This window comes from Rana temporaria, chromosome 13 (assembly GCF_905171775.1).
Source record: "Rana temporaria chromosome 13, aRanTem1.1, whole genome shotgun sequence".
Lineage (NCBI taxonomy): Eukaryota > Metazoa > Chordata > Amphibia > Anura > Ranidae > Rana > Rana temporaria.
In genome coordinates this window covers 17,416,686-17,431,318 of record NC_053501.1, presented here as the reverse complement: position 1 = coordinate 17,431,318, position 14,633 = coordinate 17,416,686, and the positions used below count along the sequence as shown (strand labels likewise).

The 14,633-nt window shown below is 46.3% G+C and overlaps 1 protein-coding gene across 1 annotated transcript in view; it reads right to left on the bottom strand.

Annotated features, from left to right (window-relative positions):
- Window positions 1-10,905: 10,905 nt before the first annotated feature.
- Window positions 10,906-14,633, bottom strand: part of TSHR (thyroid stimulating hormone receptor) — a 92,265-nt gene continuing 88,537 nt past the window's right edge. The window contains exon 11 of the mRNA XM_040333814.1: window positions 10,906-12,722. Within this exon, the coding sequence (XP_040189748.1) occupies window positions 11,327-12,722 (1,396 nt within the window). The 3' untranslated portion in view covers window positions 10,906-11,326. The remainder of the gene's footprint in view (window positions 12,723-14,633) is intronic.

Below are 14,633 nucleotides of genomic sequence, written 5' to 3'. Positions count from 1 at the left end.
GGAGATCTGGTTCTAGCAGTTGCGGGTCTATTGTCAGGCAAAGTCCCTGGTACCAATGGCCTTCCATCGGAAATATACACAATATATTGGGATGCATTACTACCTGAAATGTTAACGACTCTTAATTAAGCTTATGTGTCCCTTACTTTACCAAGCTCTATGAACAATGCTGATGCCCTTTACCCGGAATCATATGGTCCGATTTCCCTTTTAAACTCGGATGTAAAAATGTTAGCCAGTTTATTAGCAGCTAGGCTTAGCACTTGCATGCAACGATTGATACATCCAGATCAGTCTGGGTTTTTTTTATCACTAGATCAGTGTTTCTCAAACTGTGTACCGCGGCACACTGGAGAATTGCAGGTGTGCTGCGGGAAGCGTCGGGAGAGTTTGGGGGGTGGCTGACCAGGGCTATGGCCACGTTTGGGCCTCCAAAAAGCCCCGGGTTTTGTAGTGCTCATTTTACATTATTAGCCCTGAGTCCAGGGCGGCAGGCTGATCCTCTGCTGACCTCTACTGCAGCCGATGCACTGGTTTCTAGGATCGCCTGCCTCCTGGCGTCTAGCAACCAGTCACAAGGAGAGAGCGAGGCGAAGCCCTAGCATTCAGAGCGGAGGAGGATTTAAAATCCTTCTCCGCCGCACCGTGCCTTGTGACTCAATTTTGGCTCCTGCTCCACACACCTCCCTTCATTTTCTCCAGCGCCCTACAACTTAGAGCCTGAGTGAAAGAAGTACGAGAACCACACCACACATCTGAGAGAGGAGCCTTTCCAGTGTCCACCTGCACCTGCCTGAGATAAAGCGGCCTTGTGGCCACATTGGGAAGCGACGTAAGGTAACGTCGATTTGCCTAGCCGAGCCAACCTGCCGGAGTAAAACTGGTCGGCAAGTGCTTAAATAAAAATATCAGAGGTCAAACACAGGAATCAGGAACACGCTCACAGAACACTGTAGACCAAACATCATTTAGCCTATGCAAAAGCTTTGTTTAAATAGGCCATTTGGTGCCAGTATTGGTGACGGATGTGCATACGCGTATGGAAATATGCACACCTGCGAACATCTGTTTGGCCAGTTATTGGCTGACGCATGCGCATATGTGTATGCCTTTCCTGACTCTTAAGTCTTCACAGTACCCCCTGCATTTTTCCACGCATGCATTTGCCCAGCTTCCCCAGCGTTCCTTCAGATGGGCTCAGGTTGCATGCCAAACTTCCTGGAGCCACATGCAGCCCACGGAACACCCCTGATGTAGTGCAAGGGCTTGCCTGATTGGATACAGAGTGATTGGATAGATGGTGTTTCCTCTTAACATATATATGTGTAACGGTACCGTTGTAGGGGCTGCTAATAGACTCTGTACCCCACTGATTACCTTGACTCTGTAAATCCTCCATTACCCTGGTTTCAGTCATATTACCAACTGTATTAGACAGAGGCGTAGCTTGAAGCTTGTGGGCCCCGATGCAAAAGATGACCTGCCCCCCCCCCCCCATTACCACTCACCATTTCCACGGAGCTCCTTTCCCATCCTGGCACTGTATACAGCTCTTTCCCACACTACACAGGACTGAAATCACATTCCTTTACACACAGTCTGTCAGTCTTCACAGGGTGTTTCTGGCTTTTATGTTGCCCTTCTGACCTGTGAAATTGTCTGGTCAGAACAGCAGTGTAGTTGCAGTAGGCAGATACACCCTGTGCAGATCATGGCTAGCTGGCTGTGTTGCGAAGAAATGTGATTTCAGCCCTGCAGAGGAGGAACAGTATTGAGTGCTGTAATGGGAAAGGAGCACAGCAGCCGGGCATAGCATCCAGGGCAGAGGGGGTGGTCAGGGGGCTTTGGGGGGGGGGGTGCAACTTAGATCTGAGAGGACAAAGCCATGTGACACAAAATCTGGAGCCTGCAGCCCTTCAGGGGCCCCCTGAGGAGGTGTTAAGGGATTTGTTTTAGACATTTTTGAAGGTTTCTCTGTCAGTGTTGGCAGGTGTTGGGGGAAGGTCACCTCCCGGAGGTGTGTGTGTCTTTTCCCCAGTTGTCAGGGAAGTGGGGTAAGCGGACATCCCCGGGTGGGGTACAGAGAATCCCAGCTGGTGACTAGGAGACACTGAGCGGTGTTTTACCTCACCAGTGACATCGGCTCCATCGTGGCTATAGGACGGCATCACCTCGTGCTCCTCTCCATTCAGGAAATGCCTCAAAGCTTCTCCCCAGCCAATGACATTGGAGGGTTGTGGACTGTGGAAGGCAAAGAAGAAGCCCAGTACTGGATCATGGCTGTGGGACCATAGGGCAGATCGGAGCTGGACTTTGTGGAGGATATGATAATGACAGGGAGGCTGATGGTGCGATTGTGACCCCTGCAACCCCTTATGCTACGCCCATGGTATTAGTAAATAGAGACTCACACAGTATTACAGAAACAGTTGAAGTATGTTTACTGTATTAATGAGAACACAAAAATAGGTATATCTCAACTTTGTCAGATATAAGGAAAACACTCTTACAAGCAGATATTTTATCTATACTTATCAAAAATTCAATATAATGGTGCAAAGTTCCTTTAACTGTTAATGAACACAAATATTAACCCAATCACAGAAACCTATGTGAACAGGTTAACAGGAGGGTAGACAACTGGCACTATGGACTAGATTCAGATACCTTTATGCGGGGCGTAGCGTGAGAGGCGAGTATGGTATTCATAAATACTTTGCGGCCGAAGTTACGGCGACGTAGCATATTAGGGCCCGTTCCGACGTCCATACTTAACATTGGAACTGCCGCTTTGATCATTCTTATAGTGCACAGAATCGGCGGCTGAAGACGGTGATATCTGAATAAAGCCTGTAGCTGCACCCATCATTCAGATATCACCGCACAAAGCCGAGGCCGTTAAAAGACGGCCTACGGTTGTAAAGTGGTTAAAGACCACTTAGTGCATTATGGTTAAAAAAAAATTGCCTGGAGTATTTTAGACATAAACTTGCCAGGACTGTGAATTTCACCCACAGGCTTGGCCAATGAACCCAAAGTGGCAGAGAACCCAAATCTCATTCCTATTTATAATACACTAATACAACACTAAACAGGAGAGCACTTAATGCCGATTGATCAAAAGGCCCTTTCCCGAACACAGAAATTGATTATATGTTCTCATTTGTTCATCTCTATTCTTTTTTTATTCTCCTTTTTCCATGGAAAGCGAAAGAAAAAATGCTTTCAGTACTTAATTGAAATCCTAAAAGTAGCTTAGTGTAGAAATTGTGAGGTTTGTCTATGAAATGGTTAATGGGAGTCCTGGATGGCTGAGCGGTCCTCTGCACATTGATTGCCTTCCAGTTCTCTTTGTGACGTTAACGGGACACTCACACCCCATTGACCCCAAACACTGGCGGGTCTTATCACAACATGGCCTCAGTATCACACTGACACCTGCGTTATGAAACTGCTTGACGCACAGCGGCTGCCCTTCCTTATACCGACCACCGTCCAGCGTAAGAATGCCTGTGAGATGGGGAAGATAGGGGAATCCATGGACAGGCCTTTGTGTACTCTTGCCATATTCTCTTAATAAACAATCATAGATGTAGCACACCCCACGTAGGAGCTGCAGATTAAAGGGATCCCCCAATCTTGCACAGCCAGGCACACCAAATCTTCTCAGACGCACAGAGTCAGAAAACGGTTCGTAGCTTTGTTTTGTTATTTATTAAAGGGTTAACAACTTGGATAGGGATGGGAGGTTATGGAATGCCCACTTGACTTCAGCAATCTTCAGGGACAACTTCCTATATACAGACTCTTCTTCACTTTCCTCCTGCGCTCTTGGCCTTTCTCTTGCTCAGCCTCTGTTGGTACACTCCTTGACAGTCTCTTTGTCAGTTCAGAAACAGCCCATTACAGGCAGGAACTCACAGTCCCTTAAAGTGGAGGTTCACCCAAAAAGTTAATTTTTAACATTAAATTGAGGCTCGTTTTGTCAAGGGGAATCGGGTGTTTTTTTAAATCGAAGCAGTACTTACCGTTTTAGAGATAGATCTTCTCCGCCGCTTTCGGGTATGGTCTTCGGGACTGGGCGTTCCTATTTGATTGACAGGCTTCCGACGGTCGCATACATCGCGTCACGATTTTCCGAAAGTAGCCGACGTTCGGCTTCTTTCGGCTACTCGTGACGCGATGTATGCGACCGTCGGAAGCCTGTCGGAAGCCTGTCAATCAAATAGGAACGCCCAGTCCCGAAGACCATACCCGGAAGCGGCGGAGAAGATCTATCTCTAAAACGGTAAGTACTGCTTCGATTTAAAAAAAAACACCCGATTCCCCTTGACAAAATGAGCATCAATCTAATGTTAAAAAAAATTTCCGGGTGAACTCCCGCTTTAACAATAGCACATATGGAGTGACACAGCATGTAACTTCCCCTCTGCTTCCTTTGTGGTCACTGGTCCCAGAACCACCTCTTCAGGCCCTGACAGCCCCCCTGGCTACAACAGTCCACCCGACTGACTCTTCACCAGCCCACCCAACTGACTCTTCACCAGCCCACACGGCTGACTCTTCACCAGCTCACCCAGCTAAATTTCAGGAGATCTCTCAGGGAAGGATTGAAGACTTAAGTTCACTGCTGTCTTCAAGGAAGACTGGCTACATGTGGCAGCCTCCCTCCTTGTAAGTCCCCAACAGTGCTGAGCCACTCACTCTGTCATTTTTTTCTCCTATGCCTCCAGGAAGACCTTCTCCTTTGTGTTTTAGCAAAAATCTTTCAGCACCCAAGCCCTTGACCAAGGCAGGACACTCCCCTCTCTTCTGACTAGGGGGTACCCCTCAGGGCCACCGACAACCTTCTCAACACTGAATCTCCATCTTCCACCCGACTGCCCTGCTGGCATGGCCCATGTCTATTTTATTTAGTTATCTCAGCCCCCTGCCAGCCCACTGCTGAAGATTAGACAAGGCCCTATAAATATTCATAGCAGCTCCTCCCAACTCCCACCCTCTAGTTCTAGAAGATTCTTCAACCTTCTAGACCGGGGGGAGGCACCAGAGAACTACCAGAATGAGTCATCCAGCCTTAAACTCTAATGAACCCTGTGAGTTAGAGTATGATTTCCCTACAATAACTCTAGCACACACCAGAGGATGCTACATAGAATTAGAACAGGAAGACACAATTGTGCAACATTTCTGCTCCAAACTATAGCCAAAAAAGCTCTCCTGCCCAATATGCTATAATTGGGCCTGGAGGTACCTCCTTCAGTGCTGCACATACTAAGGCAGTCCAGCCATACACAGAGAATGTATAGGGTATCCATCGAGTGATTTTAGGAGCTAACTGACCTAAGTAAACCATCAGTTGACGAGTTTCTCTACATGAGAGGAAAGGGCCACTGTCTGGACCCCCCTGCAGAAGAATAAAGTGGCTGAGTCATCACAGCCACCAACTTTGCCTCCCTAAGGATCAGGGTCGGTGGGCTTTTGTTAATGTTGGAACTACTTTTCTCCCCATGCAAATCAATAATAATGCAAAAGCAGCTTAAAGCAGCTTGAGGCAGGTCAGGAGCAGGTCAAGCGCCCATAATCCCTTGTTACTAGATCTATAGAGTGGACCACCGCAGTCACCACAGGCAGAGTTCTCATTTAGAGTCATGTCTCATATCAGTTGTTGGTATCTTATTATAACCTTATTTAAACACAACTACTTTTATATTGTAGTTATTGATGCAGATATAACTTTATAATATCCGTTGATACCAATGTACATCGGTAATTTAGTTCTTGGCTCCTTCTGTAATAAACATAGCAGTAATTGTTTGGTTTGGCCTGCTCAAAGGTCTCATAGACTGGAAGTTTAATTGCTTGCTTCCCCCAGTCTCTGGAAGACGTGGGTTATTCAAAACAACCAGACTGAATATTTATTGGGTTACAGCCAATCCCTGGGGAGGAGTGTCCAGTAGGGGGCTAGAATAGAGATAAATAGTTTGAGACATTGGACATTGTTTGGAGCTGATTGCAAACCACACCACAGGGGATCCTGAGAGGTGCTGTCAGGAAGGCTCTGTCAGAAGACAGAATAATAGCGGCAGACAAATCCCTGTTCCCCGCACACATGGAAGAAGGGGCACGTTAGCGCGTACTAACGCATAGAAATGTGAACAAATATGCGCGGTGCATCCTTAAATATTTAAGCTGGATCAGCACCCAGGAGCTGTTTCGTCTACAGTGCTGTGTCGTCTACAGAGTTGATTGTCCTGTGTGTTGCTCTGCTTCTGTTCCAGTTATTGACCCGGCTTGTTCTGACTACTCCTCCTTTATGCATGCATTGACCCCGGCTTGTACCTTGACCCCTCTACTGCCTCTGCATCTGTACCTGATCTGACCGCACGTGTATGGCCTGGCTTGTTTGACCCTGTCTGTGTTTCAGTGCTCACGGAACTAACCAGCTGCAAGTATCTACCCATTAGCCAATGGCTCCTGCTCTTCTGCTTACTACATCCAAGCACCAGCTTGTTCCAGTTTACAGGACATCGGCTGTCATCTACCCATAGCAGCCAGCAAGACCACAGACACTCGTGCGATTCCTGCGCTACCTGTCTACTCTATCAGGGGCCCTGAGTCAGAGGTGTAAGAGAAGCCTTTCTCTGCATATCAGGCTCTTCTACCAGGTACATTGCAGGTGCTGTGTCACTCACAAGACTGTGTCCGGAGAAATCTGTAAGGAGGCAGCTGCCCGGGGGACTGGGTAGTATATTGGAAATTGCACTGGGTACTGGCAGTAGTGCATTGACACAAGGGAACCAGATTCCAACACAGAGACTTATCCCATGGTCTTTCGACGGCATTGGCCGGTTCAATAGAAACTGTCCGACATTCGCCCTGTATGTATGGCAGCCGCACCCAATCACCGCTCTCAGTCAATGGCCGGTGTGTGGATTGTTAGTACAGCGGCTCCTCCTGAGCTCTTCAGGTTTTTTGTTTTTTGTTCAATCTGTGGGGGTCACCAAAAAACAACTTGTGTGTACCCTGCTTTAGGCTGTCCAATGCTAGTTACTACTATTAGACCCCTTTCACACTGGAGGCATTCTTCAAGCGCGTGTGTGGTAAGCATGTTTTGTGGTAAGTCTCTCATAATGTGCTAATTTTTTTTCTTCCTCAACTGCGGTTTACTACCACTTTAACCGCTTGCCGACCGCCCACCGTAGTTTTACGGCGGCAGGTCGGCTGCGCAAAATCACGTAATATAACGTGATTTTGCATTGCGCCCCCTGCTCGCCCTCTGGTGCTGATGCGAGTGCCCGGCGGGCGCAATCACCGCCGGGCACCCGCGATCGCTCGTAAACACACAGCTCCCGGTCCTTTCAGGGGAGAAATTACTGATCGTATGTTCATACAATGTATGAACAGCGATCTGTCATTTCCCCTAGTCAGTCCCACTCCCCCTTCAGTTAGAACACAATGAGGGGGACATAATTAACCCCTTGATCACCCCCTAGTGTTAACCCGTTCCCTGCCAGTGATATTTTTACAGTAATCAATGCATTTTTATAGCACTGATCGCTATAAAAATGCCAATGGTCCCAAAAATGTGTCAAAATTGTCCGATGTGTCCGCCATAAGATCGCCACCATTACTAGTAAAAAAAAATTATTAATAAAAATGCCATAAAACTATCCCCTATTTCAGGGATAAGCAATTAGCGGACCTCCAGCTGTTGCAGAACTACAAGTCCCATGAGGCATTGCAAGTCTCTGACAGCAACAAGCATGACACCCAAAGGCAGAGGCATGATGGGATTTGTAGTTTTGGAACAGCTGGAGGTCCGCTAATTGCTTATCTCTGCCCTATTTTGTAGACATTATAACTTTTGCGCAAACCAATCAATAAACATTTATTGCGTTGTTTTTTTGTTTTTTTTTACGGAAAATATGTAGAAGAATATGTATCGGCCTAAACTGAGGAAAAAAATATATTTTTTTATATATTTTTGGGGGATATTTATTATAGCAAAAAGTTAAAAATATTAATTTATTTTCAAAATTGTCGCTCTATTTTTGTTTATAGCGCAAAAAATAAAAACTGCAGAGATGCGTCTGGCACAGACAAAGCCTGGTGAGGTTACTCAAAAATATCAGCACTTTTAGATTTTCTAATGTAACTTTACAATAATAGACAGATAAACAAAAAAATGAAAAAAAAAAAATTGGGAAAAAAAGAAGATTTAAAAAAATCTGCAAACCTAAGGACAAGGCATAGGGGCTATTGGAGCTGCAGCACCAGATCCCTACTATAATATAGGCCCGGGCTGGCCAGATTCACTGTCACCACTCCGTATTGTCACTTGTAAACACAGAAGCCCGGCTTCTGTGCTACAAGTGACAGCACACTTCTCCTGGTGGCTTCCTTTAGAACCTCCCTGCACAGTATACAGGGGGACGCAGAGGGACAGCTACAGAGCCACAGATGTGTTATGGGCTTCAGAGAGGACACGCTGGCTAAAAAAAGCCTGGTGCCCCCTGCTGGGCGATCTCACTGCTGCTGCCCAGTGGAGGAGAGGAAGAGCCACAAATGGACTGTGTGGGGTGCTGATAATGGCGGATTCTGAGGCCCCGTACACACGACCGAGTTTCTCGGCAGAATTCAGCCAGAAACTCGATTGGAGCTGAATTCTGCCGAGAAACCCGATCGTGTGTACACTTTCGGCCGAGGAAGCCGACGAGTTCCTCGTCGAGCCAAATAGAGAACATGTTCTCTATTTCCTCGTTGTTCTATGAGGAAAGTTGGCTCGCCGAGATCCTCGGCGGCTTCACACAGAACTCGACGAGCAAAACGATGAGTTTTGCCCGTCGAGTTCCTCGGACGTGTGTATGGGCCTGAGGTGAGCAGAAGGGGGGGGGGTTGTTTGTGCACAGGTGTGAAAGGCAGAGGGGGAGCAGGAGTCAAAGCTGAAGCAGCTGCATGAAGAGATGGAAAGTTTAGCTGTTGTGGAGGAAGAACTAAGAGGTGGCTGAAGAGATCTGTGAGAGAAGAGGGCAGAGGTGAGCTTTGGATCTGGGGGCAGAAGTGTCCTTTGTGCATAGCAAACCTCTGAACCCAGCGCTCTGTGTATTGTGTATTCCTAAACCCAGCGCTCTGTGTATTATGTATTCCTGTGCCCAACGCTCTGTGTATTATGTATTCCTGTGCCCAGTGATCTGTGTGTTATGCAGTCCTGTGCCCAGCGCTCTGTGTATTATGCAGCCCTGTGCCCAGCGCTCTGTGTATTATGTATTCCTAAACCCAGCACTCTGTGTATTATGTATTCCTAAACCCAGCACTCTGTGTATTATGTATTCCTAAACCCATCGCTCTGTATATTATGTATTCCTGTGCCCAGCGCTCTGTGTATTATGTATTCCTGTGCCCAGCGCTCTGTGTATTATGTATTCCTAAACCCAGCGCTCTGTGTATTATGTATTCCTGTGCCCAGCGCTCTGTGTATTATGTATTCCTGTGCCCAGCGCTCTGTGTATTATGTATTCCTGTGCCCAGCGCTCTGTGTATTATGTATTCCTGTGCCCAGCGCTCTGTGTATTATCCAGTCCTGTGCCCAGCGCTCTGTGCATTATGCAGTCCGGCACACCCCGAGCGCATGCCTATGAAATACACTGTGCACTTTTTAAAGTGAAGTTGCTCCAGGGCTTAGTAAATGAGCAGAAGCTCTGCTGACTTCTATCATCCAATCATGTGCATACATTTAAATTTTCCTTGCACGTGATTGGGTATTCTTTTCAAAGTGAAGTATTACCTAATTTATTAAGCTCTGGAGTAACTGCACTTGCAACTGCTCTTTCAAAGTGCACTGTCTATTTGCCTTTAGTAAATCAACCCCTTTGTGGCAATATCAGAAGCACTTTGCACAGAAAATGACCTTCACTGTGTACAAATCCAAAATAAACTGTTCGGCTATAGACAACATCTGGCCTTTTTCAGCGAGCTGCCGAGCAGGCCACAATTAGTTCCATATTCACCTGGCAGTGGAAACGAGTTTAAAGCGGGAGTTCACCCGAAAAACAATTTTTAACATTAGATTGAGGCTCATTTTGTGAAGGGGAATCGGGTGTTTTTTTTTTAATCGAAGCAGTACTTAAACTTACCGTTTTAGAGACAGATCTTCTCCGCCGCTTCCGGGTATGGTCTTCGGGACTGGGCGTTCCTATTTGATTGACAGTCTTCCGACAGGCTTCTGACGGTCGCATACATCGCGTCACAAGTAGCCGAAAGAAGCCGAACGTCGGTGTGGCTCTATACGGTGCCTGCGCACCGACGTTCGGCTACTTTCGGAAAATCGTGACACGCTGTATGCGACCGGAAGCCTGTCAATCAAATAGGAACGCCCAGTCCCGCAGCCCATACCCGGAAGCGGCGGAGAGAGCTATCTCTAAAACGGTAAGTACTGCTTCGATTTAAAAAAAAAACACCCGATTCCCCTTCACAAAATTAGCCTCAATCTAATGTTAAAAATTGACTTTTTGGGTGAACCTCCACTTTAAATCAATATATATTTTTTCTTGTCAAATCTGAAACTGTGGTTAAGCTATAATGTTGACGTCCTGATTTAATGCCACCCCTCTGTAACCTCCATTTCCAAGAAACTTCTATAGATCACACCGTTCCTGAGAGCAGACCATTCCACCACCTGATACAGATTTGTGCTCGGGAGATGCAAAACAGCAATATAACCTCAGTGAGATGTTTGGAAAAGAGGGTGTTAGACTTTAGTTTTCTTACGGAAAAATTAATTTGCGCAGCTGAAATTGTATATGGATGATCCATATCCTTCAGCAGGATGCTGTCCAATCAAGGTGGCCTTTCATGATATGATGATGTCTGAGATGGGGAAAAAGAACGTTCTGAAGACAGTAAAACAAATGGAAAAGGTTTATTTTTAGTAAGACGGTTTCTGTGAAGCTATAATGAATATTTACAGAAAGTATCGTGTCCTCAATTTCCACCTCTCAGCATAATTTGAGGCTATAACATTTAGTTTTTCTGCATAGGGTATCTGGTGATTGGACCCTTGTTGATTCATTCTCAAAAATTGTCGTAAAGCCCACTAAAGCATTGCCAAAGCACAAACCCAAACAGTGTATTCCCAATAAAGTATATTACTGTGAATGCCCCTAAACAGAATACCTTGCAATCCATAATTTTATTATATGTCCATTTGTACCTAAACCTATGTCTCTAAGATGCCTAGTCCTCACATGGAACGTCTCATCTTGAAACCCTAAACCAGTACTTGAAATTAGTACTGGTTACTGCAACAGTTTTTTTTTTTTTTTTTTTACAGCACGGTCTGGCAGCTGCCTTCGAGTAGGGCCGTCTGAGTTCCCGGTAAAGACTGCTCTTTCCTAAGGAAGACAGGAACATTGGCCAGAGTCTGTCCGGTACTGCCACTGCTTTTTTGACCATAAGACCCACTGCTGTTTTTTGCCGACACAGTCTGTCCACGATACACTTGGGCTTGGTGTTCACAGATGCCGATCTTGCTGAGAAGAATGAAGACATCTCTTCGGAAGGCCTTGGTAAAGATGGCATACAGGAAAGGGTTGGCACAGGAGTTAAGAGGGTAGAAGAGCACCAGAAGTATCTTAGAGTTGGATACTGTGATGAGCGGCTTGTTCATTATGGCAGACAAAGCATAGAAGGAAATTGGCGCCATGCAGAGGAAGTCTGTGAAGATGAGAACTGCCATACGCTTTGCAATTTTCGTGTCTTTGTCTCCCGATTTGTAGTGGGGGTTTCGTACGGTGATATAGATCTTGATGTAGCAAGCACAGATTATAATGAATGCTATGATGTTGAGCATTAAAACAAAAATGATGTAGGCTTGGGACAACACTGTTTCTGTGTCCATCGGTAAGCAGATGCTGACCTTCACATAGCTGCTAATCCCAACCAATGGCAGAAAAGCCAGAAAAAAGCAGAAGGCCCACCCACCCAGCATAATGAATGATGCATGTCTGAGGCGAATCTTGCGATCCAAGCGCATGGCAAACGTTATTGCATACCAGCGCTCTAAAGTTATCACCGTCAGGGTGTAGACTGAAAGCTCGCTAGCAAAGACAGTAAAGAACCCTGCTGTGTTACAGCCTGCTCCTGTCTGCCAGTTAATGGCGTAGTTGTAGTATTCAGAGCGGGTGTGGAGGTCCTCTGAGGCTATGAGGAGAAGGTAGATGCCCATGACTAAGTCAGCAAAAGCCAAGTTACACATAAGAAATCTGGGCACGGTCAGCTTGTAATGGCTTGTGACCAGAATGAACAAGACAAACGCATTGCCCAAAATGGCCAAGAGATTGACAAACCACACTATGATCCGCAAGAAGTTGTATCCCATGATGTCCTCACACGGGTTGAACGCGTCAGGTTCCGGAGTACACACCAACTCACTGCCTCCGCAGATAATATACTCATAATGATTCTCGAAACCTTGTGTATTATGCTCCTGGACATTCTTTATCCCCTGCCCAAAGCCCACCTCTTCTTCTCCCTGGTCCTCATAGAAGACAGAGTAGTGCCTGCTGCTGTGAAAGTCTGTGAATTTGTTATTCTCAGTCTGGTCAGAATCTCCATCCATGTAGTCTTGGAAGTATGGACCGATGCCTGTGTAGGCCCTCAAAGAACGCTTCTTTTGGGTGTTCTGCACAAATGTCCGGTTGCATAGCAAAGCCTCCATATCACTGCAGGTGGGAACCAAGTACAAAAGTAAATTATTCAGCTACTGAGAAATGTGTGAACATCAAAACATTTTATCTAGCAGAGGTACAACTTTATCTAGATGAGTGTTCCCAAACTGCAACATCAGCCAGTCTTTTGTCTTGTTTGTTGTATCTGGCATGTTCTTTTGTTCCCCCTCTTGTTTTAGAACTAGTTAGTATAATCTCAATAAGACCCTCCCCACATTTCTCATGTTCCCTCATTTATTTTCAGTTCATTGTAGAGACAGGGCTTAGGAAAGTCATTGTCTTCTTATACTTCAAAAGACTAGAAAAGCATCACAAGTATTGCAGTTATCTGAAGTAAAATGACATTGGATTCAGCATCTATGTCTTTTTGAGGGGTTACGTTGCCTGTGGATTGTGCCAAGTTAGCAAGTGGCTATACCACACAGAGGTTTAAGGAGGTCAGTAAGTGGCCACAACACACAGACTGGGTCTAAGTAGGTCAGCAAGTGGCCATAATACACAGACTGGGTCTAAATAGGTCAGCAAGTGGCCATACCACACAGACTGGATCTAAGGAAATCAGCAGGCCATACCACACAGACTGGGTCTAAGGAAATCAGCAAATGGCCATACCACACAAACTGGGTCTAAGGAGGTCAGCAAGTGGTCATACCACCCAGACTGAGTCTAAGGAGGTCAGCAAGTTGCCATACAACACAGACTGGGTCTAAGGTGGTATGGCATTGCATGTACAGCATCTCACAAAACAATCTTTTCATATGACAACACTGAAGAAATTACACTTTTCTACAATTTAAAGTAGTGAGTGTAAAGCTTGTATAACAGTGTAAATTAGTTGTCCCCTCAAAATAACTCAACACACAGCCATTAATGTCTAAACCACTTGCAACAAAAGTGAGTACACCCCTAAGTGAAAATGTCCACATTGGGCCCAATTAGCCATTTTCCCTCCCCGGTGTCATGTGAATCGTTGGTGTTACAAGGTCTCAGGTGTGAATGGGGACAGGTGTGCTCAATTTGGTGTTATCGCTCTCACTCTCTCATACTGGTCACTGGAAGTTCAACATGGCATCTCATGGCAAAGAACTCTCTGAGGATCTGATGAAGATGGCCTAGGCTATAAGAAGATTGCTAAGACCCTAAAACTGAGCTGCAGCACGGTGGCCAAGACCATACAACGGTTTAACAGGACAGGTTCCACTCAGAACAGGCCTCGCCATTGTTGACAAAAGAAGTTGAGTGCACGTGCTTAGCATCATATCCAGAGGTTGTCTTTGGGAAATAGACATATGAGTGCTGCCAGCACTGCTGCAGAGGTTGAAGGGGTGGGAGGTCAGCCTGTCAGTGCTCAGACCATATGCCACACACTGCATCAAATTGGCCTGCATGGCTGTTGTCCCAGAAGGAAGCCTCTTCGAAAGATGATGCACAAGAAAGCCGGCAGTTTGCTGAAGACAAGCAGACTAAGGACATGGATTACTGGAACCATGTCCTGTGGTCACGATCTTTGGTTTAGATGGTGTCAAGCGTGTGGCGGCAACCAGGTGAGGAGTACAAAGACAAGTGTGTCTTGCCTACAGTCAAGCATGGAGGTGGAAGTGTCATGATCTAGGGCTGCATCAGTGCTGCCGGCACTGGGGAGCTACAGTTCATTGAGGGAACCATGAATGCCAACATGCACTGTGACATACTGAAGCAGAGCATAATCCCTTTCCTTCAGAGACTGAGCCGCAGGGCAGTATTCCAACATAATAACCACCCCAAACACACCTCCAAGACTACCACTGTCTTGCTAAAGAGGCTGAGGGTAAAGGTGATGGACTGGCCAAGCATGTCACGAGACCTAAACCCTATTGAGCATCTGTGGGGCATCCTCAAACAGAAGGTGGAGGAGCGCAAGGTCTC